The sequence below is a fragment of the Salarias fasciatus genome, chromosome 3, assembly GCF_902148845.1.
Source record: "Salarias fasciatus chromosome 3, fSalaFa1.1, whole genome shotgun sequence".
In the NCBI taxonomy this organism is placed as follows: Eukaryota; Metazoa; Chordata; class Actinopteri; order Blenniiformes; family Blenniidae; genus Salarias; species Salarias fasciatus.
Window position 1 is genome coordinate 147,501 of NC_043747.1, and position 26,689 is coordinate 174,189.

Below are 26,689 nucleotides of genomic sequence, written 5' to 3' on the forward strand. Positions count from 1 at the left end.
AGAGGAGCCAGGACGATCTGGAGAAGCAGCTGAGGCCCACTGGCTTCAACAGCTGGTGAGGCAGCACACAAGCAAGATCTGTATCATGAAGGGAGAGAGCGCCATCTTTAGAAGTCAGATATGGACAACTGTAGGTCCTGACTGAAGACATGAAGACCATCCATAAGCTCATTCAGGATAATGTAGGAAAAATAACTCAGAACATCTTTTATATTTTAGATTCTTTGCCTTGATTCCTGCTTTTCTCACTGTTCTTCTCTGGATGAGCCACTGAAATGGTTTTCAACAGTCTCTAAGGAGTTCCAGAGATGGTGAGCGCCTGGTGGTCCTGTACCTTCACTCTGGGCTCCATCTGGTCCAAACCCTCTGAACCATCTGGTTAGGACCGGTGACCATAGGTCAGGTCGTCAGGCAGCTCTCCACCAGTCTCCGCTCAGGTGGAGGACTGTTTGGACTCCTTGTCTCAGGTGGAGGACTGTTTGGACTCCTTGTCTCAGGTGGAGGACTGTTTGGACTCCTTGTCTCAGGTGGAGGACTGTTTGGACTCCTTGTCTCAGGTGGAGGACTGTTTGGACTCCTTGTCTCAGGTGGAGGACTGTTTGGACTCCTTGTCTCAGGTGGAGGACTGTTTGGACTCCTTGTCTCAGGTGGAGGACTGTTTGGACTCCTTGTCCTGTTGAAAGTCCCTGATGCTGCGGCTGAACGGCCTGATGGGACGGCCTGTGCTCTAGGATGCTGTGGGAGCCATGCTGGTTCGGTGAGCCTTCAGTCTGGAATAAATCCGCCACACCATCAGCCCTCCTCAAGGCTTCACGGCGGAACCATGTAGGAACCATGCAGGAACCATGTAGGAACCATGTAGGAACCATGTAGGAACCATGTAGGAACCATGCAGGAACATGTAGGAACGATGTAGGAACCATGCAGGAACCATGCAGGAACCATGTAGGAACCATGTAGGAACAATGCAGGAACCATGCAGGAACCATGTAGGAACCATGCAGGAACCATGCAGGAACCATGTAGGAACCATCTAGGAACCATGCAGGAACCATGCAGGAACCATGTAGGAACCATGTAGGAACCATGCAGGAACCATGTAGGAACCATGCAGGAACCATGCAGGAACCATGTAGGAACCATGTAGGAACCATGCAGGAACCATGTAGGAACCATGCAGGAACCATGCAGGAACCATGTAGGAACCATGTAGGAACCATGCAGGAACCATGTAGGAACCATGTAGGAACAATGCAGGAACCATGCAGGAACCATGTAGGAACCATGCAGGAACCATGCAGGAACCATGTAGGAACCATGCAGGAACCATGTAGGAACCATGCAGGAACCATGCAGGAACCATGTAGGAACCATGTAGGAACAATGCAGGAACCATGCAGGAACCATGTAGGAACCATGTAGGAACAATGCAGGAACCATGTAGGAACCATGTAGGAACAATGCAGGAACCATGCAGGAACCATGTAGGAACCATGTAGGAACAATGCAGGAACCATGTAGGAACCATGTAGGAACAATGCAGGAACCATGCAGGAACCATGTAGGAACCATGTAGGAACAATGCAGGAACCATGCAGGAACCATGTAGGAACCATGCAGGAACCATGCAGGAACCATGCAGGAACCATGCAGGAACCATGTAGGAACAATGCAGGAACCATGCAGGAACCATGTAGGAACCATGCAGGAACCATGCAGGAACCATGTAGGAACCATGTAGGAACCATGCAGGAACCATGTAGGAACCATGTAGGAACCATGCAGGAACCATGCAGGAACCATGTAGGAACCATGTAGGAACAATGCAGGAACCATGCAGGAACCATGTAGGAACCATGCAGGAACCATGCAGGAACCATGTAGGAACCATGTAGGAACCATGCAGGAACCATGTAGGAACCATGTAGGAACCATGTAGGAACCATGCAGGAACCATGTAGGAACCATGCAGGAACCATGTAGGAACCATGTAGGAACCATGCAGGAACCATGCAGGAACCATGCAGGAACCATGTAGGAACCATGCAGGAACCATGTAGGAACCATGTAGGAACCATGTAGGAACCATGCAGGAACCATGCAGGAACCATGTAGGAACCATGCAGGAACCATGCAGGAACCATGCAGGAACCATGTAGGAACCATGCAGGAACCATGTAGGAACCATGTAGGAACCATGTAGGAACCATGCAGGAACCATGCAGGAACCATGTAGGAACCATGCAGGAACCATGTAGGAACCATGTAGGAACCATGTAGGAACCATGTAGTTGCCAGGAAGAAAAGCAGTTCTCAGTTCAAAGTTGAGTCCTGACAAGGATTTCATTTTGACAAAGTTCCTCTTTTTCATCTCTTTGCCATGAAGGTGAAAGGTCCGTAAGTAAAACTCAACATTGGCGTGTGGTTTCCATATATGGTTAATTGGGGGCATTTCTGAAGGCACGTGATCTGGAAAGTGCACGAGCATGGAGAATAAGAACAATTGGGATTCATCAACACTCAGTTATGTGCGTACAACCAGCATACGCATGCTTGATGAATACAGATTTTTTTGTTTGTACACACATTCCAAATTTCATCCTTAACACAGAATTTAGAAGCCGTTCTGTTGTACACACAGTTTGAGGAATGAGGTCTGGGGTCCTCCTTCCTGGGCGGTCCTCCACGGTCTTTGTGCAGAGCCATATAGTAGGAGAGCTGCGACAGTGTCGGTTGGATTGTGCCATTGTTGGTCCAGCAGTCGTCTCTGTATTGTTTATTTTCGTCAGCTCCTGGCCACGGTCACACATCAGTGCCAGAATGTCAAACCGAGGCAGCATGCCTGGATGTTGTTCGGGAAGAGTTCTCGACCGCGGGTTGATTGTATTCTCCGGTTGTGCTGTTTCACACTTTTTGCCTCCTGCATCATCGCACCTCAGTTCGTTCATAGTTTTGATGCCTTCAGTGAGAATCTACAACAGAAACAGTCAAGAAAATGAAGAAATGAAACGCTGAGTCGGGAGCAGTGTCTGACTGGCGGTGACTGCGCTTGTTTGTCTGAAGGGATTTGCAAAGGGAACGTGCATATTCATGAAGGAAGTTTGCATGTAAGTTCACACACCTTTCCTCAGTTTAACGTTCTCACTGCCACAAAGCTGTGTCTGCTGCTCCAATGGGGAGCCCATCATGTTCAGCACTTAGTCTCATGTAATCAGATTACATCTGAGATGGAGCTGAGAAGTATGTTAAAACATCCACTAAAGTTCTGAATATAAGAATTAAATAGAGTGAAACGCCGTTTTAGCCGAACAGATATAAACGTCATGAACCTTGAAGCAGCTCAGTGAGCGATTCCTCTGCTGTGAGCAGCTGATCCAGTCCAGCCGAGGTCAGAGGAGAACACTCACCAGAGCAGCTGTGATTCACACCCGTGGAATGTCACTCAGATTCAAACTTGCAACACTGTGTGTGTGTGTGTGCGTGTGCGTGTGCGTGTGCGTGTGCGTGTGCGTGTCCAGCCTGTCTGAACAGGAGCTCTTCCCGGGTCAGTGTGGCGGTCTGGACTCTGGTTTCAACAGTGTGGACAGTGGCAGTAAGAGATGGTCTGGAAATGAGGTAAAGGCTCAGCAAACATTATTTACACACTTTCTCAAATTGTAAACTGTCTGACTGTATTATTTGTGGAAAATACACAGATATGTCAACACTCACATGAAAAAAATGACCACTTGTTGTCCCTGGTGGGGGAGTGTTTTTCCACAACACTGTTCCATTTGTTTTCCCAGCAGGACTCTGCAGGCACACTGTATAAGAGACGCTCTGTAACTTCAGCTTCAGGCAGTTCAAAGACACCTTTCAACATATGAGTGTTGTCTTGACTCACTCTCACCCCTGACCCCTGGAATCAGACTTTAGCCTGCTGGTGCTGGTTTGCATCTCAGTGTTGTGGATGTGTGTCCTGAGGAGGGTGGAGCGAGTGTGCTCTGTCCTCTTCTATTACGTTGTTCTTGTTGTTCCTTGGTTCTGTGAGGTCAGTGACGCTACGTTTCTCCCTTCATAGTTCTTCAGTTTCATGCTGCGGCCATCAAACAGCACCCGTGTCCGTCATTGATAGAGTTAATCAGTATTTGTTGGAATTGCTACAAAAACTTGCCAGAGCGCCCTCTCCTGGCCAGCCGCCTCTGCGTGAGGTTTGAAGCTATGGTGGTTATACAATTGCTTTGTTTTTGTCTCAAACAGTGAGCATGCTGTAGAAACTGGAGCAGCACAGGAGCATTCAGTTCACTTCACTTTTATTTGTATAGTTCAAGTAGAACACAGTCATTTCTAGACACTTTTACAGTCAGCGAGCAAAACCAACTGTGAAAAGGAGAAATCCCAGCACTGCTCCAGTGGCTGCAGCTGGAGCACAGCCGGAGGAGGCTTCAGACCTCCGTCTGGTGGAGACAGACTGGTGGGTAGCGGTGTTCTGGTGGCGGTTTTTCAGTAGGTGTAGGGATGGTTGCATCCCGTCGGGTCCACAGAGGAGTGGCTGTAGCAGTGGGGAGAGTTCATGGGTTCGGTCCTTCAGCGCCTCTGCTGGGACGCCATCAGGCCTCGGACAGAGGCTTCCTGTGGAGCTTCAGACTCGGCTCTGTGCTCCTGTGTGTTCAGTTCTTTTTTAAAGGATTGTGGGTCATGTATGGCATTGGTGTTGTGTTGTGTACATTTCCAGTAACGGTTTTTACCCTTTCAAGGTCTAACTGGTCTTCATTTCGGCAAATTCAGGCTACATGTTACATTGAATCTCATTTTAGCCTTATAGACCTCTGACAGTTGTCAGCTCTCCTCCTGCTTGAGCCTGAAAGCTTTGCGTTTTGCTCTTAGCTCTGTGTGTAGTTTTATCCAAAGCTCGTAGTTCTGGATATGTTAAATTTCTTGCCAAATACCTATGAAAGTAAAGCAAAACCTTGGAGAAAGCCTGGCAGGACAGTGTTGACCTCAGATGAATGTGTTCAGTCGACAGACGACTTCTCCGAGCGCTCCCTCCGCATGGCCGAGGTCAGCAGAGAGCAGAGGAACCTGCAGGAGGAGGAGGAGGAGGAGGAGGAGGAGGAGGCAGCCTCTCCTCTGGAGCCGAACTCAGGTGCTCATCTTTAATATCCAGCACAGCGAGGAGGTGACAGTCCACTCTGACACATTCTGCTGTTACAGTGAACGGACAGGTTGAGCAGGTGGACTTCATCGACAGCAGCCTGACGGAGGACGAGGTGAGGACGGATCCGCTCGCTCGTCCCTCAGGACCCTCCGTGCACCGCCTTGTTTCAGGTCAACTGTCTGCACGGAAAACGATGCATCTTGTGACTGATTCTCAGGAGCAGAAGGAGAGCTGCTTGCAGACACATGACTCAACAACACGCAGGTGAGTGGAGGAAACTCTCTGTCCGTTACCACACCAACAGCAGTCCCTCCAACGGCGCTCCTGCCAGAAGGCCCACTAACAGTAACGGTAGTCTCTCGGTGTCCTTGGGTGACTCAGTGTCCACAGGAGACATAGAGTCTGCTGCTGAGAAGCACTGCACAGGAGTCTGAGCGAACCCTGAGCCTCTGTCTGTCAATCTGAGCAGCACTGTCCTCCTGCTGCTCGTCCTCCTCCTGTCCTCCTGCTGCTCGTCCTCCTCCTGTCCTCCTGCTGTCCTCCTGCTGTCCTCCTCCTGTCCTCCTGCTGTCCTCCTCCTGTCCTCCTCCTGTCCTCCTCCTGTCCTCCTGCTGTCCTCCTCCTGTCCTCCTGTCCTCCTCCTGTCCTCCTCCTGTCCTCCTCCTGTCCTCCTCCTGTCCTCCTCCTGTCCTCCTGCTGCTCGTCCTCCTCCTGTCCTCCTCCTGTCCTCCTCCTGTCCTCCTCCTGTCCTCCTCCTGTCCTCCTCCTGTCCTCCTGCTGCTCGTCCTCCTCCTGTCCTCCTCCTGTCCTCCTCCTGTCCTCCCCCTGTCCCCCTGTCCCCCTCCTGTCCTCCTCCTGTCCTCCTCCTGTCCTCCTGTCCTCCTCCTGTCCCCCTCCTGTCCTCCTCCTGTCCTCCTCCTGTCCTCCTCCTGTCCTCCTCCTGTCCTCCTCCTGTCCCCCTGTCCCCCTCCTGTCCTCCTCCTGTCCTCCTCCTGTCCTCCTCCTGTCCTCCTGCTGCTCGTCCTCCTCCTGTCCTCCTGTCCTCCTGTCCCCCTCCTGTCCTCCTCCTGTCCCCCTCCTGTCCTCCTCCTGTCCTCCTCCTGTCCTCCTCCTGTCCTCCTCCTGTCCCCCTGTCCCCCTCCTGTCCTCCTGCTGTGTAGCACAGGGACAGCTGACCCTCTGTCTGGACAGCGGTGGCTGTGCAGAGCAGCAGGGGGTCGCGCTGAGCTGCCGTCAGCACACGGCGGCGCTGTAAGGAGTGGACCCTGAGCTCGCTGCCTCAGCGGGGACTGTTGGCTCGGTGCTGTCCAAACGTCTCGTCAGTAGGGACTCATGAAAACTCGTCCTGTGTGTCACATGTTGGCTGAGTGCACTTCCTGTGGAACCTCTAAAAATAGATTTTAACATTGTCACAGACTGTAACGTCCACAATCTGAGACACAGACCTTCAGAGTAACAGCACACATTTACAGGTTATTCATTCCAGAGTTATGGACACACTCCAGGCAGCGCTCCTCTCAGGAGAGTCATCTCACCCTGATGAGAGGAAGAGACCAGCTGACGCTCACCTTCTCACCCTCATCTGCTGACTTGCCAGTTAATGATATGAGCTTTTAGTTATAAATTAGTTTGTTTATTGTTTGGAGAACTGGTGAAAGTGATCCGATGAGGAGCTGAGCTGACGTTCTCACGTAGGCTGGTCATATGTGACGACTGGTAAGCAGGACATTCATCATCCCCTCAACACATTCCATGTGTATGACTGCAGTCAGGAGATGTATCTACGTAAAAACCAGCGTCCAAACAATCACAGAGGTCACTGCAGATGTCACGGAGGTTTTAATGATAGATTGTGTAAAATGTGGAACATGACGTTGTGGGCTGCGCAGCAGATCGAGCCACAGCCTGGACATCAGCTCCTCGCCGTCCCTGTCCCCCGCGTCCCCGGCGTCCCCCGCGTCTCCGCCGTCCCCGTCCAGCCCCTCGCTGGAGGAGAGGAGGAGGCCCGGCACGCTGCTCATCTGGCAGGAGAGAGAGCGCCTGCAGCAGCAGAGGGAGCGGAGCAGGTGTGTCAGCGCTCCGCTGCCTCCCTCACCTCCCGCCTGCTTTCTAACGCTTGTGGCGAACGCGCTCATTTCCAGTGTGCTGAAGCCATCGTCTAAAACAGGAAGTCACGTGTCCTCCGCCGCAGAGACAGGAAGCAGCTCATGGTGAGTGAGGCCTCGGGCGCGCGCGCGCACACACACGCGCGCACACACACACACACACACACCAGTAGTATTGAAACGTGGCTCTTGTCTCCCCCTAGTGGTGGGTCCGCAGAGAGCAGCGCCTCCCCGTCTGGCCTGAGGCAGCGCTGTGTGGTGAGTCTGAGTCAGCGCAGGAGAAAGAAGCAGCTCATGTCCTCGTCCTCACGGTGCTGTTCATCTGTAGAATCCTGACCTGCTGAACTGGGAGTCCCCGTCGCTTCCTCTGCAGAGGTCCATGAGCAGAACAGGTACCGCCACTCAGCTCCTCTGTCACCTCATTCCTTCAAAACGCCTTTATTCCCCTTTTAACTCGGCCGGTGCATGGACCTTGGCAACTTTTAATCCCACAGTGTTTTATCAGAGAAAAGAAATATGGGGAGTACTGTAGAAATTCGTATTTTTTGGCTGCGCCGTCAGCTGACTGACTGTGCACGTTCACGTGCACACACCAGACGCCGGTGGCATGCATGCAGCACCGGACGCGTGAACCTGAACTCACTTGAAGTTTCCCCGGCTGGCAGCCTGCTGCGCGCTCCAGTTTTGTGACATAGTATGACGTACTGCACCTTTAAACGCCCGAGAAACTCACTGCAGTAAAAGGTGGAAGATGATCCACAACCAGCAATTATTTTTAGTCAACATTTGAAATATTTGATGCTCTTACACAGCTACAACAACAATGGCGCAGGACTGTTGTAGAGCTGGCTTTCCATCCAGTGTTGCCTCTGAACCCTCCCGTGCTTCTCTGTCAGACCTGCCCTCCTCCCCGAAGACCTCTCCTCCTGCCGCTCAGGCCCAGAAACCCAACAGCTTCCTGTTCAGAGCCTCGTCCCGCAGCAACGTGAAAACCACTGGTACACACACTCACACACCTTTGTCTCTCTATAGTTGTGAGGACATTCATTGACATAATGCATTTCCTCGCCCCTTACATTACAGCTCGTGTCCGGAGTTTTGAAAGAGGGTTTTTTTTAATCCAAAGTCTCAGGTTCCCCCTCCCTCTGCTTTCGTGAGCGACCAAGCCACGCCCCTTTAATTGTGCACGCTGTTATCCGTGGGGTGAAAATGAGAGCCTCCAGTCCTGCAGCATCCTCCATGCTGAGCTGTTTACGGTGGATGTTCAGCAGACGGTGGATAGCACGATTACTTTTGTCAATATTGTAATCATGATTATTCATCACGTTTATTCATTATGTTCGGTAAAACATACCTTTTTTTTTTAAACTAACAAGTCCTCAAATTGAAGACGTGCGTCTTCAGCACTTCAGTGAAGTCGGGCGTGCGTGCGCACGTCATCTAAGATGTTTTAATTCGAATCTAAACACCTATTTAGGACCACTTCACTGTTGTGAACGATCGCTTCTCCTCATGCCGGGCGGACGCTGTGCGATTTCGAGGGGATTTCACCACGATTTTGCCGTCGCAGACCGCGCTGCGTCACCGTGGAAACATCGTAGCGCCGGGACGTCCGGTCGGGAGGTCGTGAGCCGTACAGTGTGAGAACACTCAGGAGGAAGGATTCATTGCTGCTACGTTCCAACGCTAATGCTGCGACCTCCCGATCAAACTTCTGGCATGTCAGAAATTCTCGCCGTAGCTCGTACAGTGTGAGTGGCGTTACGTCACGATTCTACGTTCACACCTGCGCAGAAGACGCCGGCGGAGCTCACTGTATTCATCATAACGTTATGGGCTACAGATGAGGAATTCGCCGGGGCAGTATAGTGTTTATAGCAACACTGGCTGACTCAGTGCGGCTCCACGCTAATGCTAATTGCTAATGCTAACGTGAAACTATCATAGCTACAGTAAAACAATATATAGTTTACATGAACGTTACCTCAAGCTCCTGATGAAGGTTGGACATCCCATAACGACCACGTCTCCTCAGCCACTCATGTACCCGAATCCTTTTCTTTTTTCCAGTTTCAGCGCAGAAGACGGCGCACACAGCTGCAGCAACTTGCTGCCTGCTCGCCGTCTTGTTGTCATGCACGCTGTGGTTGTCATGGGAACACAGAACCTTGGTTTTTCGTTGTTTACACTCGAGCACGTCGTGCCGTCACACGCCGACTGACGCCGTGGTTGTCAATAATCCTGAGCGACAGCGGTCGTACAGTATGAGTGCACGTCGCAGGGTCAGATAGAGTACGAGTGACGAACCCTGTCGTGCAGTGGGAGCATTTCCCCGACAGTCACATTTAGAAAATCGCACAGTGTCCGCCTGGCATTAGAAACAAACACACAGAAGCACCGACTGTGAGTTTTTACAAACGTTTGACCAGACCTCTGTTCTGAAAAGAGCCGGATTGTGACTTTGGAACCTGAAGGCCTCACAGCTGAGCGACCGTCACCTGCTGCCTCCTGAGAGCAACACGATGGTCACTGAACAAGATAAAACAACAAGAGAACAGTAAACAGCCACGCTAAACCTACCAGAACAACGATTCCCTCCTTCTCTCCAAGCCGCTACGCCGCTCACATCCTGAACTGTCCGTCAGTAACAGCTTTTCCCGATCTGTCCGAGACGCTCAGCGTTTACATCTTCTTTCCACCGGTACAGAAGCTGAGATGCGTCCCGTCTGATGTTGGAGCACGAAGGAATCCTTCAAAGCCAGCTAGTTCATCGGTGGCTAACAGCTAAGCTAACAGCTGACTGAGACACCAGTGGCGTCCATCAGCAGCTACTTTTACAGAGTGTCCCTGAAGGCAGCAGGAGCTGCAGCTCAGGTTGTTGCTGAATCAGAGGTTCAGGTGTTCCTCAGGTGATGGAGGAGGTTCTGGAGGAGCTGCATACCGACCGGTCGATGGACGGAGTTCCTGCCTCCGTGAAGCAGGAGCCTCACATTCTCTAAATCATCTGGTGGGCCAGATATTGTTGTTTGCGGGCCAAAAGTGGCCCACGGGCCACCAGTTGCGGACCGCTGCAGTAGATGATGCTCCTTTAGGAGGCGCTAGCGGCTCCTCCCCTCCAGAAGCCTCAGCAGTCTGTCTCGTAGTTTATCATCTGCTGCGGTTCCTCGCTGCTGTTTAGGCGGCGTGATGATGAGGCCCTGACCTCGGTCGCCCCCTGGTGGTGGGCTGACTGTTGGATTTAGAAAGTGCTCGATCTGACACGCAACAGAGCCGCTTTTTCAATTTTAAAATCACGACGATCATCTAAATTTAATCGCAGCAGCCAAAATCGTGCTCGTGATCAAAATTCTATTAATTGTCAGCCCTGTGGGAGTCTCTGAGAGGAACACGAAGCTCATGAATAGATTTGCACATTGCTTTATGCCAACATTATATTGTAGTATCGAACCAGACTGACACATTGAAGCTCTGTTAAAAAATGATTCATACATTGGAAACGAAGGGAAACTCCGGACACCAGCTTTAACCATCAAAAATAAATCCCTAACCCTAACCTAAGCTAAACCTGACTCTGACCCCAACCCAAAAGCCAAATCTTTACCCTCAGTAGGACCGGGTATGTCCTCATGATGTGACCTTTGGTGTTCCACTAGGACCTGGCCAGCCATAGAAAGACGAGCACACACACACACACACACACACACACACACACACACACACACACACACACACACACACACACACACACACACACTGACAGGACTTTGTGGATTTCCTCAGGTCGAGCGTTCAGTCTGGCTGAATCAGGAAAGAGCGAGTCCCGTTCCACACTGCGCTGTCCCAAAGAGGAGCGAGCAGACATCTCACAGCTACGCAAGGTAAAGCAGCCGACATGAGGACGGACACACACACTGTGTGTGAAGCGTGTTCCTAAATTACCCCGCCGCCCCCGGTTTCCTGCTCTGACCGGTCTGGAATCTGTCTGGGTTCTCAGACTCTGGAGTCCCGGCTGAAGATCACTCTGTCTGAGGACCTGAGTGAAGCCCTGTCTAACGGCACCGTGCTCTGCCAGCTGGTCAATCACGTCCGGCCTCGGTCCGTGTCCATCATTCACATCCCCTCTCCTGCAGTGGTGAGTCCTGGAATCCTGCAGGAAGCCTCATCAGTCCCTGCTCCTCCGTGCGGCCGATCCAGATCCCAGCATCGTCTTTTCTTCTGGAAGCATGAAAACTTAGTCATTGATGGGTAGAGTTCCTCATTTTGCAGATACCAACAAAAAGGAGTTGAGATGTTTTGGAGCTGAGTAAATGAGGCAGATAGTTTATCAATATATAGATCTTTTAGGGTGACTCTACCTGTAAACCTTCAAGTGTCAATTGTTCTCTCTGAGAGGAATATAAGGAATGCATGGTTACGATACGTAGCTCACTGGCAGTTTACTGTCCTTCTTTATTTGCGTCCAGTATTGTTCAGGCAGTGATTTCTGCTTCCTGTCTGGACCAATCAGGGAGCTTTCTCTCCCCAAACCAGCAGCTATGGTAACTGTGTGACATCCTCCAGACGGTTTGGTTTGGTTTCAAAAAAGCAGTGTGAAAGAAAATAAACCAAAGGAAAAGGAGAACAGTCTGTGTGTCCAGTCCAGTCCGGACTGTCCTGAAGCAGAGGGACATGGACTGAGTTCTCTTGGGTCTGTTTGAATTTTATTTGCCGTATTTTACGCACTATAAGGTGCCCATAAAAGCCTGTCATTTTCTCAAAATCCAGCAGAGCGCCTTGTAATTTGATGCGCCTTTTTTGCGGGAATTACAGTAATCACCCTGATCACATGAGCAAACGACCCCTGCTTGCTAAGCTGCTAAGCTAGCTAGTTTAAACAGAACGGAGCACGGCGGCTGCACAGCCGGGCGGCGTGGGGAGCGGCTGGACGCCGGGCGGCAGCCTGCACGCTGCCACTCCGAGAACGGCCGGCCCCGCCCGGCAGCCCGCCGCCGGGACGCCGGGAGCAGCCGGCCCCGCCGGCCCCGCCCGGCAGCCCGCCGCCGGGACGCCGGGAGCAGCCGGCCCCGCCCGGCAGCCCGCCGCCGGGACGCCGGCAGCGGCCGGCCGGCTGCCTGAGCTGTGGGTGGGGGGCTTCACTCAGGAGACGGCAGCTGGCTGAACCCCGCTGACCGAGCGATTAGACCAGTCGTGGCCGCTCTGAGCTGCACATCGTGAAGAGGAGCGATCCTCAGTCAGACTGGCTCTGATATGCCACTTTACTCACACATTTCAACTGAGAATGTCACCACCTAGACTGCCCATATGTGTTTCTCTCATACTATTCTATACATCCTCTGCGCCTTAAAATGTGGTGCGCCCCATGTATGAGTTTTTTTAATAAAAGCCATTCATTGACTGTGCGCCTATTAATCCAGTGAGCCTTATAGTGCCGAAAATACGGTAGTTAGTCAAACACACAGTATCAGAGATCAGGCAGTTCAGGCACAGACTGCTTTAATGATGTCTGATCATCTGTTCTGTTGGTCATGAGGACGTGAGCAAAAATCTACCTGATGACACTCCACTCAACTCTGAAGAAAGGTTCCAAAGGTGTGTGTGTGTGTGTGTGTGTGTGTGTGTGTGTGTGTGTGTGTGTGTGTGTGTGTGTGTGTGTGTGTGTGTGTGTGTGTGTGTGTGTTTTCAGCCAAAACTGAGTCCAGCAAAGTGTCGGCTGAATGTGGAAAACTTCCTTGCTGCTTGCCGGAAACTTGGAGTGACGGAGGTAAAGTTGTTCTTCATAAATGGTGTTAATATGCTGAAAGCTGCACTGTGTGTGTGTCTGCGTGTGTGTGTGGACTGTCACAGTTTAAAGCTTTAAGTCAAATGATTGTACAGAAATGGTGTTTGATGACGATTGGAACCCCCTGAGAACGCTGCAGGACGAAGAGCCCTGCAGTGGGACTGTAACAGTGTCTGGTTTGTCATAGAATCACAGGCACAGTGTCACAGTTTTCTACAAATGTTCACACGAGAACAGCTGAAACTGACAGTGCATCAGAGAGTTTAAGAAAATTGGTATTTTTTTAAATCCTTTAATTAAAATAATCAGAAGATCCTTGAAGACAGAAAGCCTCTGCTGTGACAGTCCAGACCTTCTTTAACCAACTTCATGTGTTTTCCTCTAACGTGTGTGTGTGTGTGTGTGTGTGTGTGTGTGTGTGTGTGTGTGTGTGTGTGTGTGTGTGTGTGTGTGTGTGTGTGTGTGTGTGTGTGTGTGTGTGTGTGTGTGTGTGTGTGTGTGTGTGTGTGTGTGTGTGTGTGTGTGTGTGTGCAGACTGAAGTGTGTGTGTGTTCTGATGTGCTTCTGTGCAACGTGCCCGCTGTGCTGCGCTGTGTGACGGCCCTGCTGACTGTGGAGAGTGGGGGGACGTTAGGGGACGAGGACAAGTCCCCCCATCCTTCCTTGCCTGCGTCCTCCTCGTCCTCGTCGTCGCCTCTGTCCACAGACTTCCTGCTCTTCTACTGCGCAGCCATGGTTCTGCTGTACATCCTGTACTGCTACCTGCTCACCTAAAGCTCCACCCGACACTCAGGAGAGAGAGAGAGAGAGAGAGAGAGAGAGAGAGAGAGAGAGAGCTCTGCAGCTGCTGCACACTTCAGCAAAGCACAGAAAGAGTGAGGAGCACAGGAAGACTGCTGGAAATGCCTTACTTCAGTTTTCCTGGAGCTGATCTCAGCCCAGCGGTGCTGGAGAACAGCCCCTTCAGGTGGAAGTCCTGGACTGAGTGCGGTCAGCTGCCCCCTGCTGGAAGCTGCTCAGACTGAGCCATGAATGTGATTTTGTCCCTTAGCTTTAGACTCGGTGCGTCCGCCACGTGGCAGCGCGAGGCGGCTCAAACAGTGCCTGTTAACTTGTTCCTGTGTGCAGGGCGGACCGGCAGGGGGCGCTGTGACTGTAGCGCTCCTGCAAACGGTACGAACCTCTCTGGACAGCCTTCACCTTCCCCGGCAGCCACTTCATGGCTGTAAAAACGTAGACAAGTTATTAACTTATTGCTTTTCTATTTATTTGGAAGTTCACTTGAGTTGGTTTTAGCTCCAGTGGGAGAACAGCACAGTTCACCTTCACAGGGTTTTCTCTTTCCATCCAGCCAGATTGGGTCTAACAGCACTGCTGAAATCAACCATTCTTTAACTTATTGTTTGCTGTTATATTTTGCAAAGTAAGTGCATTAAATGTGAACTTTTTATTTATATTTTTCCCCTGAATCCCCTAAAACAACCAATAAATAGTGGTTTGCAGTCGAGTAATCTGGTCTTGGAAAGGAATTTCTGCACCTTTTGTTGTGCTGCTTTTCCTACATTTGTTATTTTGCCAGCAGATCTCTGAGCCATAAGCAGTGCTGCCACCTGCTGGTCAGTTTAAGCTCACGGTCAGTGTGACTTGAAAGAAACGATCCACTCTCTGGACTACAGCCAGATTTGTCCTGTGCAGCATGTTGGACTCTGATCATTTGGTCCGATCAGTACTGTCTGGAAGTGGTCGTTGTCCACATGCTGTCTGCTTCCTGCTCGTTCCAGCTCAGTGTGTGCATGTAATCTAAACCTAGCTGGTTTTAGGGTTTAGCTTTTCTAGAGCTCAGATCTGGCTGGAAGGAGCCAGTCGACTTAATCAGGCTTGAAAGTTAGAAAAAATCAATCAACAAACCACTTTGATAGGCTTTTGTCCTCTTAAAATAAATTATGAACACTCCTTACGCAAAGTGTTCAATATGAAATATATATAGATAAATACAGTGTCCTGGGATTGGCCGTTATGTGTTCTGATGTTGTTGCGACGGGTTTGGAGCTCAGTGTAATGTCTACTGTGAACCTTTAAACAGGCTCAGCTGAGGATGAAAAGTGCAGAGCAGTAAAGTCTGTTAGCTCCTGTTAGCCAGAACAAAGTCTGACCAAATCTGCTGCTATTGCCTCGCTAACAGCTTCCCACACCAAGTGGGGATGTTCCCAGTTGTTGTGGGGATGTTCCCAGTTGTGGGGTGTGCACTGTTAGCTGACTTGTCGTGTGGTTTGAGTTTTGTTCTTGGGCTGATTCAGCATCACTTAGAAGGTGCTAGAAGCTAACGGAACACTGAGGAGCTTGAATAGAAATGACACTAAGAAATCAAAAGCAATGCATTTGTTTCAAAGGATTGACCTGACATTTGTAAATAGTTTCTTCGGTTCTTTGTTTGACTGAGGAGACTCGGTATGAGAAGCCATTCCGGTGAACCTGCACACCGTCTTTTCTACGTCCGTCCTGTTTGTCTGCAGGCTGCGTTTGGTCCTCAGCTCTGCTCTTCTCTAATGTCACTGTAAATACCCTCCTGAAGCTTTTCTAGCTCTTCATGTTCTTTTTAAGTCAGAGCCACACACTGGTTTACACCCAAATATATTCTTCAAGCTGTTGGATCAGAACACTGTTGTATTTTGTACCTTTATAATCTATTGTATTAATATTACTACGAAGCCTTTTGAGTTTATATCAGTCCAAATGTAAAGTTTTTCCCGTGATGGAGAAAAGATTAAAAACGAAACCTGAGTGTGTTTTCTGCTTGTGCTTTTTGTGCTTGGCCAGAGAAATGGCGTTTGTTTGTTGCTCTTTATGTTTCTGACCCGTTTCAAGTCAAGTCGAGAAGACAGGAAGCTTATCGAACACACTGACTTCACCAAAGCTCAGACGAGGAAACGAGAGCAGACAGCGACTGGCTGCTGCTGCAGCACGGTGAATCCATGTCCTGACAGTCCAGCACATCCCACAAATACCCACATCAGGCTGAGACGGGGAATTCAGAGACCGAATCAGCTCCTGAAAATAAACTGCTGCAAGAAATGTGATCAAGACCAAGCTAAATCCACAAGCCTTCTGAAAACAGAAGGAACACCCACCTTTCTTTTTCTTTCAAACCAGGAAGGAAGTTAACCTGAAGTTACGCTCACAGGAAACAGGGCAGAGGAAATGTCACCATGTCTCATTTTCATGAAATGACTACATCGACATCGCTCAGCTTTGTAGGTGGTGGACTGAAGTCAGTCCGGTGGCCTGTGGGAACTTGTGCAGCAGTTTGAGCTCTTTCAGCGTGTGTGTGTTTAACAGACGGTCCATGTGAATGTCCCCGCAGAGCTCAGTCCGGCCCACAGGAAATAAACACCATAATAGTTCATTCAAATTTCTACTGACACCACGAAAATGAGTGATTTTAGCAGGATTACTCCTGCAACAACACATCACCTCAGGGTCCAACTGACCCTCTCACCACGGTCTGACCAGCTCACGTTCCCTGTTAGTGGAGAACAATCCAATGAATTCTGCTTCACCATGACAGGAAGAGCCGACATCCAGGGATCAAAAAGCGACGGCGCTATGAACGCCTGGCCGCCACGAGCCTGTTCTCCCTGTCAGAACTTTTATGTCACGCGATGAACTCACTCTTGTTTTGTGACCCTTGTCTCACACTCTAGTTTGGGAAACTGAGAGGTACGTGATGTGAGACTGTACAGTAGGTGGCGCTATGCACCTTAAAGCTGTTTGTGACCGAAACAAAAGAAGGAGAAGCAGTTTGGAAAAATTAGACGTAAATGGTAAATGGACTACACTTACATAGCGCTTTTCACCCTGCACTGACAGCCCAAAGCACTTTACACTGCAGGATCACATTCACCCATTCACACTCACATTCACACACCAGTGCAGGCGGCTGCCATGCAAGGCGCTCAGTCCGTCCGCTGGGGGCGATGTAGGGTTCACATAATCCGTTGTGTGTGGCAGCAAGCGGCCCCTCCACAAGATGGCCGCCGTGTCGGCACGTCAGCTCCAGTCCACAGCGGCGTGAAGCAGCGTCTCCGTCTCCGATGTCCGTGGTGAGGACGGGCTGGGTGCGGAGCAGAGAGCAGTCAGTTCTGTTCTTCCTGAAGCTCCGGGTGACTCTCTTCTGTTCCGGACCAGCAGGCCCTGCTGCTCCAGGAGTCTACTGATCCAGGAGCTCCATCAGTCTGGGAAAGCTGGACATGTCGCTGGCTGGACACGACAGGGTAGATTATTACTACATGACGCTCCGTTCAGGTCCAAGTGTCCTTCCAGACCGTTTTCTGAGCCTGCAGAATGTTTGAGGAGATGATTCTGGACAGTATTGATCTGACTGTGGCAACAACAGTAAACATGCTTCTAAATTACGAATATCTGTCCACTGCCACGTCGATGAGAGAACGAAGAACTTGAAAATTCTCCCTTTAATGTACTGAGAGAATAGATAAAAAATGTGCGATCAATTTGCAATTAATCAAAAGTTAACAATGGACAATCATGCAAATAATTGCAATTAAATATTTTAATCGATTGACAGCCCTATATTTAATACATAAAACTCCTGATCGTGATTAATTTACAATGATTTCTGTGTGTTAGTGAGAGTACAATGCAAAATAGATTACTTCATGAGCGACAGTTAACGGTATTAAACTAGCAGCCTTTGATAAGACGGTCTAATGTTTCAACAAAAATTCAGGTTGATCAGGGGGAGGGGGGGTACAAAGACATGCCACAATTTATTTATTTATTTATTTTTTTTTCTGAAAAAGTCGACTTGATGGTACTGAGTTAGAGGAAACTGGTTTATTAATCTAGTGGTCTTATGTGGTAAAAAAGAAAAAAAAATAGCAGCAGCAGCAGCAGAAGATTAAGATTAGAAAGTTCCAGAGGAAATTGTACTTTTGTGCCTGCCAGCTGCCAAATCTGTGTGTTTCTGTAACTGCTCCATATTCAGTGTGAGCTCCGAGCTGAGATCAGACCTACTGAGTAGTGACTGACAGATTGAACCGTGACAGCTCCGTGCTGCTACAGCTAACGATCGGAAGTCAACATGACTGAAAGTCACTGAAAAGTTTTTCACAAAGAAGAACCGCCATGCCGCCTCTCTGTGACGGTGAGCCCTCAGCTTTGGTGAGTCAAGTATACTTTGTCAATCTCATATATCTCATATGCACACGCTTTACAGTGGTGTTGCATGCTGTGTGTAGCCATGACAGCCGAGCTTGCATGCATACGTGCACACACACACACACACACACACACACACACACACTACCTCCTACTATTCTTTCTCGATAGAAACACCACTGGCAGTGTCAGAGCTTCAAATCGTCTTTCAGCCTGTGTGCACGCTTTCCGTCGGGTTCTGTGCTTCTGTTCTGCTCAGAAGTGTCCTGTGTGACACAAATTATACCTGAGATCTTTACTGCACCTTTAAGATGTGTGTTTGCACCTTTGTGTGTAAAACAGTTGAAGTCGGTGAAAGCTCTGGGTCAGATCTCCACAGCACTGATGTGATCTGCACTCTGAGTGGATCCAGTTTGGCTTGCTGGCACCGAGTGTGTTTCTCCTGTTTCCTCCCGGCAGGATCACTTGTGCTCGCCTCAGCTCACCATGGAGGACGAATGGCTGAGCCGTCTCGCTCAGACGGTTCACATGTTGCTTGACCTGGTGGACAACAAACCAGAAAGACCCGCCGCTGGTTCAGTGTGAAATCATCTGCAAGAAGAGAACTTGACTCAAGTTACTGTGCACACCTGTCAAATATCAAGCCTGCACAACAATTAAAACACATTTCAAATCAACTATGTGTCTTTATTTCTCTGAAGCTACACAAGTGCAAATTTAAAAAAAACTAAACAAACAATGCAGTTCTGTGAAAAAAATAAACTAAAAGCTCATTCAGCGTGAAACAAACAGAACGTATCACAAACACAAATGGTTGTTAGCTAAAAAAAGGAGTGTGGAAGTGTTCCTCTCCGTATGACCCGTCAAACATGGCACACGTTTCACCTATTGAGGTTTTCAGTTTATTTGTTGTTCTGGGTATATGAAAATACCACAGTCTTCATCACTGGAGTGTGGCGCCCTCAGGTACCTGTGGTACCTGAGGGCGCCACCTGAGGAAGGGCGAGGAAAAGGGCTTAATATTGAGACAACTCATCATCAGCAGGGTCAAACTAAGCTGCCTCACCACGGTCTGACCAGCTCACGCTCCCTGTTAGTGGAGAACAATCCACCGCCTGGTGAATTCTGCTTCACCATGACAGGAAGAGCCCACATCCAAGGATCAAAAAGCGACATCGCTAGGAACGCTCGGCCGCCATGAGCCGGTTCTCCCTGTGGGAACCTTTCTGACACCTCCTGCTTAAAACCCAAAAAGTCAGAAGGATGGTGAGGCCCCGCCTCCACGGTCTGTACTCAGACTGAAGATCAAGATCAAGCCAGCTTCTGCCCTTCTGCCTGAGGAAAGAAAACATGCAGAACTTTATATTCAAACTGTTTCCAACAAGTGAACGCTTCACAGGGATTCATGGAATGGTCAAGTAATATGGGAATCGAGATCCACTGCAACAACTTACACACGTCCAGCCACGGCCGCCGTCCAGAGCCCCCTGGATGAAGGGACAGGAGGAGTCACGGCCGCCGTCCAGAGCCCCCTGGATGAAGGGACACGTCCAGCCACGGCCGCCGTCCAGAGCCCCCTCAATGAAGGGACACGTCCAGCCACGGCCGCCGTCCAGAGCCCCCTGGATGAAGGGACACGTCCAGCCACGGCCGCCGTCCAGAGCCCCCTCGATGAAGGGACACATCCAGTCACGGCCGCCGTCCAGAGCCCCCTGGATGAAGGGACAGGAGGAGTCACGGCCGCCGTCCAGAGCCCCCTGGATGAAGGGACAGGAGGAGTCACGGCCGCCGTCTGGGGGCTTGTCTTTGCTTTCCCCTCCTGTCCTGTCCAGCAGGAAGCAGCAGAACGGAGGTCTGGCTGCTGGAAGGTTCCAAACAGGTCTGCCCTTCCAAGAGGAGCTTTTCGGTATCAGGCTTCTTCCTCTGTACTTCGTCTTTTGGACCGTTGCTCCAACCATCTTTCTTCTGTTTTTGCTCACTTTTTTGTGTCTAGGTTGATCGATAATCCGCTCTGTGTCTCATATATACAGCTGACAGCAGAGCGGATTACTGGTAAACAGGGATTATTGATTCTACCATGTGTTCCCTCGTATGCAGTGACCTGATGACGAAACAGGAAGCAGGAAACAGTCAAAATCAAGCAGAAGAACTGGACGGTGGCAGAGAAACACTTTTTAATAAAAACCCCGAGAGAACAAACACTGGAGAGGAGAGTGACAGTGAGTTGTTGAAAGAGCTCGGTGGTGGACTACCAGCGGACCGCCGCCCGGTGTTCTGGATTAACTGGTTTCCATGGTAACGAGTGACGGATTTCTGTAAACACATGCTGGAAACAGCAGATGTTAAAATCAGACTCACTGAAGACTCTAAACTGATAAATTTACTGTAACTGTAGAAAACCGACGTTCACTAGAACCACTACAAGCTTCACTTCATTTTCAACACCTGTTGGTCACAAGTTAACACAGAGACCAGTTAATTTGAAACATCGGCAGGCGGAGCCGGTGCTCCGGAGCGCTCGTTCCTTCAGCAGCGTCTCATGGAGGTGTTGGAACATTACTGATCAGATGAAAACACTGGTCGGCTGAGTCTGCTGCTGCAGAGCCACAGACCTGAAGGTTCCCTGAGAGACTTGGTGCTCATGTCACACCACGCCGCGTAATCCGCTTCGCCCAGGGCCCTGGACAACCAGGACTGATCGTGGATCGCTTTGTCTGATTCAGATCCGCTTTTCTGAAATGAGACCCGAGGGCCTGCTCACACCCGTCAGTAACTTGTGCCTGGGGTGCAGCGTGGAGCTGGTCACAGGTGAGTCTGTACTCTCCAGGTCTGGAACGCAGTGGCTCCACATGCTTTCAGGTGTGAACGTGCTGAATGGGTGGTGGACTGGGGGAAATACACCATCGTTCTGGTTTCATCATTCCTCAGTTTCAGTCCATATTCTCCGTGTTAACGTACGGCGTGTTTCTAAACCAGACGGGGCGAGACTGCCCTGAGCAGCAGCCGCTCACCTTCACCAGCGCCGGGTGCTTCAGCAGTGATTAGCGCCTTCTGCCTCAAACAGAAGGTCCTGGGTTCAATTCCAGCCGGGGCTCGGGGCCTTTCTGTATGCAGTTGGCGTGTTCTGCCAGTGGGTTCTGCCTCCAGGTTCTCCAGCTTCCTCCCACGGTCCAAAAGCAAGCATGCCAGGTTAATGGTGACCCTAAATTGCCGATAGGTGTGAGTGTGCATGGTTGTCTGTCCCTATGAGACAGACGGGTGGACTGTCCAGGGTAGAGGTGGACCCCGCCCTCACCCAAAGTAGCTGGGATTGACTAAAGCCCCCGACAACCCTGGAAAGTGGCTTGGAAAATGAATGAATGGCTTAATTTCATGTCAGTCATTTCTTCTCCATCGTGATTGGTGGAAATGCTCCTAGAGCCCGACCCCCCTGCTGTGACCCCCCCCCGCTGTGACCCCCCCGCTGTGACCCCCTGCTGTGACCCCCCCCGCTGTGACCCCCTGTTGTGACCCCCTGCTGTGACCACCCCCCCCGCTGTGACCCCCTGCTGTGACCCCCTGTTGTGACCCCCCGCTGTGACCCCCCCCGCTGTGACCCCCTGGTGTGACCCCCCGCTGTGACCCCCTGTTGTGACCCCCTGCTGTGACCCCCCCCCGCTGTGACCCCCTGCTGTGACCCCCCCCCGCTGTGACCCCCTGTTGTGACCCCCCCCCCTGCTGTGACCCCCCCTGCTGTGACCCCCCGCTGTGCTCATATTATCCAGCATGCTGCAGAGTGAACAGGCCCTGGGGGGTCGGTGCCCTGGGGGGTCGGTGCCCTGGGGGGTCCAGCCATGAAGGCATGAGGCTGTCATCTGCTTCTTCAGAATCAAAGCAGCAGAAATTGAACACGTGTTTGTAAAAACATCCTTTATGTCAAACCACACAGCAAAAAACATTCAAATGAAGACAAGCGGCCGGAGTGCCGAGGCTGGTTCCACTCAGCCTCCGGCATGTAAACTGTTAGAAAGAGGAGAAGAAGAAGAAACTCTCCATTCTCCTGATGGCTGTCTGAACCTGTATAAAAAATAAATTACAAAACCTCAAACTATAGAGAAGATGATGTGATGAAATGATCTTTAAGCATCTGGGCCAAACCCAGGTGTGAGGAACCCAGAACACAAATCACACTGTAAACAACAGGTCATGAGAAAAAGCTTCTTATGCAGACATCACACCATAAAAAACACACAGGTATAAAAGCTGGTTTGGACATGTCTCTGTCCTCAGGGAAGCAGCCGTCTCCGTCGGCAGGACTTCAGGAGCCTGAAGGGCTGCTGGCGCTTCTCCTCACACTGCTCCATAGTGCAAAAAGGCAGTCCAACGCTGGAGGTCACAGGAGGTCACACAAGGTCACTTCTGAGCCCGAGACAAGGCTGTGTTTGGCTTGGCTCCTGGAACCGGTCTGGGGGGGGGGGGGAGGAGCAGAAAGGTTTAGTAGTGTCACTTCTTGCTGTTCGGCTCTTTCAGTGGTTGCAGTTCATTATTTCGACGGCTGCAGCAGATTTAACCGTTTGTCACATTTAACTGTGACAGAAAGGTCCTTCAGAAATCTCAGCTGCTGTGCAGAAGTTGATTAATTTGGCTAAGATGAGTCTGAAAGATGTGTTCACTACCGCCTCTACCCCGATATGAAGACAGGATGAAGTCAGAGTGATGAGGTGAACATGACGGCAGCCTCGGTGCTTCACTCTCCAGCTTCACTCTCTTTTCTATTTTGTCCGGTGTTTTGCAATCCTTCTCTGATCACCTTCACCAGGAACAACTCAAACATACACCCCTTTTCCACTGGCCAGAAAACCCACTTAAATCCGCTAACGACCAGCCGGTTAGCGGCTGGCCGTCGCTGCCCCTCACTGTCCCTGCAGTGGGAGAGGCTTTAAATGGCCTTTCAACCCGGGTCGACTGACCCTGCAAGCGACCCGGCTTCAGTGTCAAATTCACAGCCGGGTCGACGCGGTCCTTTACATGACGACGGCGCTGTAGCGCGGCTACGTTAGCGCGCTAGTTGTTTCTGGACACAGCCTGAGAAATCAAGATGACCCAGTATTGGCAAGACAGCGAGACCAGAGAGCTGCTCTGGATCCGAGGGGAAGAGGAGACTCCTCGACTCGTCTCCACTGTTTACCTCGCTGTGCTCAGTCGCGCTGATGATGTCATCAGCGTGGGACACCATCAGCACGGGAAAACGCAGCCCTGCAGCTCGCCTGCAGGCGGTCAGACCCGGGTCTGCAGGCGGTGGGAAAGGAATCAATTGCCGACTGTTAGCGGGTCGACTCGCTGGTTCCAGTGGGGAAGGGGGAAGAGGGAAGTCTTCTCTGAACTTTTGACCCAGGTTTTTCCAACACAGACAGCTTTGACCAGATTTCAACTAGCAGAGGAACGGGGAACGCAACGGAGCGCTGGCTGAACTGAGACAGCTCCGCTCCACTTCATACATCTGGAGAACGTCCGTCAGTTATTCCAGACCAGGACGACCACTACTGGGAGGAAACTGGAGCTACTTTAGACCAGGCTTTCTTTTTGGATGCCCTGATTAAACACGTCTGCAGTGCTGCCTACTTTCGCCTGGTCTCGTTCTACGAAGGTTTCAGGAACTCCTTCCTGTCCTCCATCTCCTCCGCTCATGTGGAACTGTCGGGTTCTGTCTGCAAAAGTGTCTTGAAATAACTGTGCTTTCTTTGGAGCTATAGAAATAAAACTGAATTGACTTTAATTTAAGTCACACAGGGTGCTGTTGCTTCTTCCTGTTGTCATGCAGCTGCTGCAGTGTGGCGCTTACCTGAGAGCTCTCAGAGAAGGCATGGCTGAGATCTTGGCCTGGGGTTTCCCTCCTGCAGGCGGCGGCATCACGACCATCAGGCCCGTGGAGGGTCTGGACACAGCGGTCCGGGGACTCACAGTGAGCTGGGGTCCTCTGGCTGGGCTGAGAGGGAGCGGCCTCTGAGGGGGGAAGGGGGACGGTCGGGACTGCAAGTCCGCTGCCAGCTGAAAAACAGACATTTTCTGAAACCGCAAGCAGTGGAATAAAATCAAAAATTCAACCGAAAGGCAAAAGGAGGACAGGCCGTGTGGAAGCAGTAACCGTGAACACCGACTGAAAGCTTGAGCTTGCTTTTAGTTGAGACTCATTCAGAACGTCAGCTCAGCTCAGGACAGCCGTCGCATGCATTCCCACACTGGCCCGAATATGAGACGATACTTTTCTCCACAAACTGTATTCTTCAACATGGGGTCGTACTGCAGTCGAGGACCAGACTGTCGCTAGACGGAGCCAAAGTACCGAGGGGGGGGGGGGCTGTTTCCTTCATGGAAAATGAGAATCAGCTGTGTGCTGGTCAGAGGATAGTGGCGTGTTGAGTGGTGGGGAGTTCAATTTTGTGACATACTTAGGTTTGAAGAATTTCAAATGAGCTGTTTTCCCCCCGAAGGGAGGGGCTGCTGTAGAGAGCAGCAGACTGAAGAGATCACTCAGACATGTGGATGAAGGCAAATAACCTTTTGGGGGTGGTTTGAAAGGGAAATCAACTTTGTGGCATGCTGAAAACCAGAGGTGTCAAGAAAGTACTTCCCCATGCCACGTTTTTGTTGTGCCCAGTCAGTTAACAGGCTGTTAACGGGCTGGGCTGATTTGAATCACCTGCAACAAACAGTTCTGGGCCCAGGTGATCACAATCAGCCCAGCTCTTCCAGAACTGACTGGCTACATGGAAAAACATGGCATGGGAAAGTACTTTCTTGACACCTCTGCTGAAAACCTTACAAAAGTGGATTTTGCATGATATAGGTCCTTTAAATCACCTGAACTGTTATCTCTGTTGAGTTTTCCTGGAATAACTTCAATAAGAAGTTCTTTTATGAGTAACCTTATTGTCTTCATCATATTTTTATTTTCACAAAATCATGTTTGAAAAATGGGGTGGTCTTGTAATCAGAGTCGTCTGAAGTTTGGGCCAATAGGGTGCGTTGTTTAGGAACTTCAGCAGGATCAGCTTAAAGCTCAGATGCCGGGGACTGTCGTGGTGTTTTGAGGAATTTAGGGATCTGCATGGGTCTGTCGGAGGCTGTAGGGGTCGACTGGTGTAACAGGGGTCTGCAGTTACCTGGAGGGTCTGCAGGGGGCTGCATATGTCTGCAGACCCTCCAGGTAACTGCAGACCCCTGTTACACCAGAATAAGGTTCAGTCGGGGTTTGCAGGAGCCAGTAGGGGTCTGTGAAGATCTGTAGACATGCATCGGGGCCTGCAGGCCTCTGCACAGGTCTTACCGTTGAGGGTCGTACCGGGTTGAGGGGTAAAGGTTTCTGGGGCGGGCTGAGTCTCTGTGGATGTTGGGGGGGGGTTGTTGCAGGCGCCAGGTGCTTGCTGGTTGCTACAGGTGGACGGACCACCTTGAGTCTCTGAGCAGCACCATGAGGGGACTGAACGGGTCTCAGGGGTCGGACCACATTGACCGGCTGGGCACCGTTCTGCACAGGGTTCGGTCTGAGGGGGAGGACCTCTTTGCTGGAGTGAGGAACCTGCAGGAGAACACAGACAAAACAGCAAACTCAGAAGAAAGACTCCACTGCTGTCGGGACCTCGACACTGTCACTGATCGGCCGCGAGGTTCACAGCAGCTCCGCCGGCCAAGAAATGTCGTTTTTAGTCTTCTGACTGACCTTAACTCATATTTCAAACGTGGAACTCAGTCTGATCTCAGCTGTTTCAGACCTGTTAAACTAATGGGAATTTAATATAGTCATGGTTGTCCTCTTTACCAATTTGAATGATAACATTCAAGGTTTAGATAATCTCTTTCATGTTGCCAAGGCAATCTGGTTTGTAACCAAATGTAGATATAAATTGAGAGAAAAATCTGTATGTATGATCAAACTTCACCTAATCAAAGCCAAACATGGTTCTATTGTGATCCACACTACCCACTGTGGAACAATAAAAGAATGAATTAGGAAAGTTGGTGATTTAAAGTAAAGTAACTTGTGTTTGTCACAGAGTACTAATAACTGCTTTGTCTACTGCTCCACTCTGGATAATAAGAACATAAATAAGCTGAATTACGTATTTAGTACTTCACAACGGCAGCCTGCAGTTGCTGTGGCTGCTGTCTTCAACCAGCAGCTTTTACACAGAATGTCTTTAAGATACACATGTGTGTGAAATGCAGAGACTAAACCAGAGTAAAATTCTCCGATTCTCCCAAATTCTTTCCAAGCTGCCAATAGTTTTGTACCATTTCAGCTTTTCCTTTAAAATGAATATGCTGAATCACTGCACAGACTTAGAAATGCTGGATGAGATTTCTGATAGGGAAAGAACGGGATTTCGACGGACGAGCTTGAATGCATCACAGCACAGACTGCAGCATCCTTCACACAACTCACCAAAACCCACCTGAGCAACACCATGACCCCCCAACAGGAGCACAGCACCATGAAACAACAGTAAACACCCT

At 50.4% G+C, this 26,689-nt stretch overlaps 2 protein-coding genes across 7 annotated transcripts in view; one reads left to right on the forward strand and one right to left on the reverse strand.

The window, feature by feature from the left end:
• The window catches only part of lrch4 (leucine-rich repeats and calponin homology (CH) domain containing 4), a 69,633-nt gene extending 50,770 nt beyond the window's left edge, over positions 1 to 18,863 (forward strand). The window contains exons 5-18 of one of the 5 annotated variants that reach the window (XM_030083946.1): positions 1 to 55; positions 3,519 to 3,615; positions 4,999 to 5,125; positions 5,194 to 5,249; positions 5,355 to 5,401; positions 7,027 to 7,203; positions 7,279 to 7,347; positions 7,446 to 7,500; positions 7,571 to 7,634; positions 8,139 to 8,240; positions 11,023 to 11,120; positions 11,237 to 11,374; positions 12,926 to 13,003; positions 13,556 to 15,809. The exon at positions 1 to 55 is cut by the window's left edge and continues 192 nt beyond it. In XM_030083946.1, coding sequence (XP_029939806.1) covers positions 1 to 55; positions 3,519 to 3,615; positions 4,999 to 5,125; positions 5,194 to 5,249; positions 5,355 to 5,401; positions 7,027 to 7,203; positions 7,279 to 7,347; positions 7,446 to 7,500; positions 7,571 to 7,634; positions 8,139 to 8,240; positions 11,023 to 11,120; positions 11,237 to 11,374; positions 12,926 to 13,003; positions 13,556 to 13,795 — 1,403 coding nt within the window. In that variant the 3' untranslated portion in view covers positions 13,796 to 15,809. Of the gene's footprint in view, positions 56 to 3,518; positions 3,616 to 4,998; positions 5,126 to 5,193; positions 5,402 to 7,026; positions 7,204 to 7,278; positions 7,348 to 7,445; positions 7,501 to 7,570; positions 7,635 to 8,138; positions 8,241 to 11,022; positions 11,121 to 11,236; positions 11,375 to 12,925; positions 13,004 to 13,555; positions 15,810 to 18,655 lie in introns of those variants that run through there. The other 4 variants (XM_030083954.1, XM_030083930.1, XM_030083938.1 and 1 more) reach the window with 4 other exon arrangements.
• Positions 18,864 to 22,382: 3,519 nt separating this feature from the next.
• The window catches only part of adam19a (ADAM metallopeptidase domain 19a), a 72,680-nt gene continuing 68,373 nt past the window's right edge, over positions 22,383 to 26,689 (reverse strand). For both annotated transcript variants that reach the window (XM_030083920.1, XM_030083913.1), the window contains 3 exons: positions 25,503 to 25,754; positions 24,018 to 24,223; positions 22,383 to 22,640 (listed from right to left, as the gene is read on the reverse strand). In XM_030083920.1, the coding sequence (XP_029939780.1) occupies positions 22,589 to 22,640; positions 24,018 to 24,223; positions 25,503 to 25,754 (510 nt within the window). In that variant the 3' untranslated portion in view covers positions 22,383 to 22,588. The remainder of the gene's footprint in view (positions 22,641 to 24,017; positions 24,224 to 25,502; positions 25,755 to 26,689) is intronic.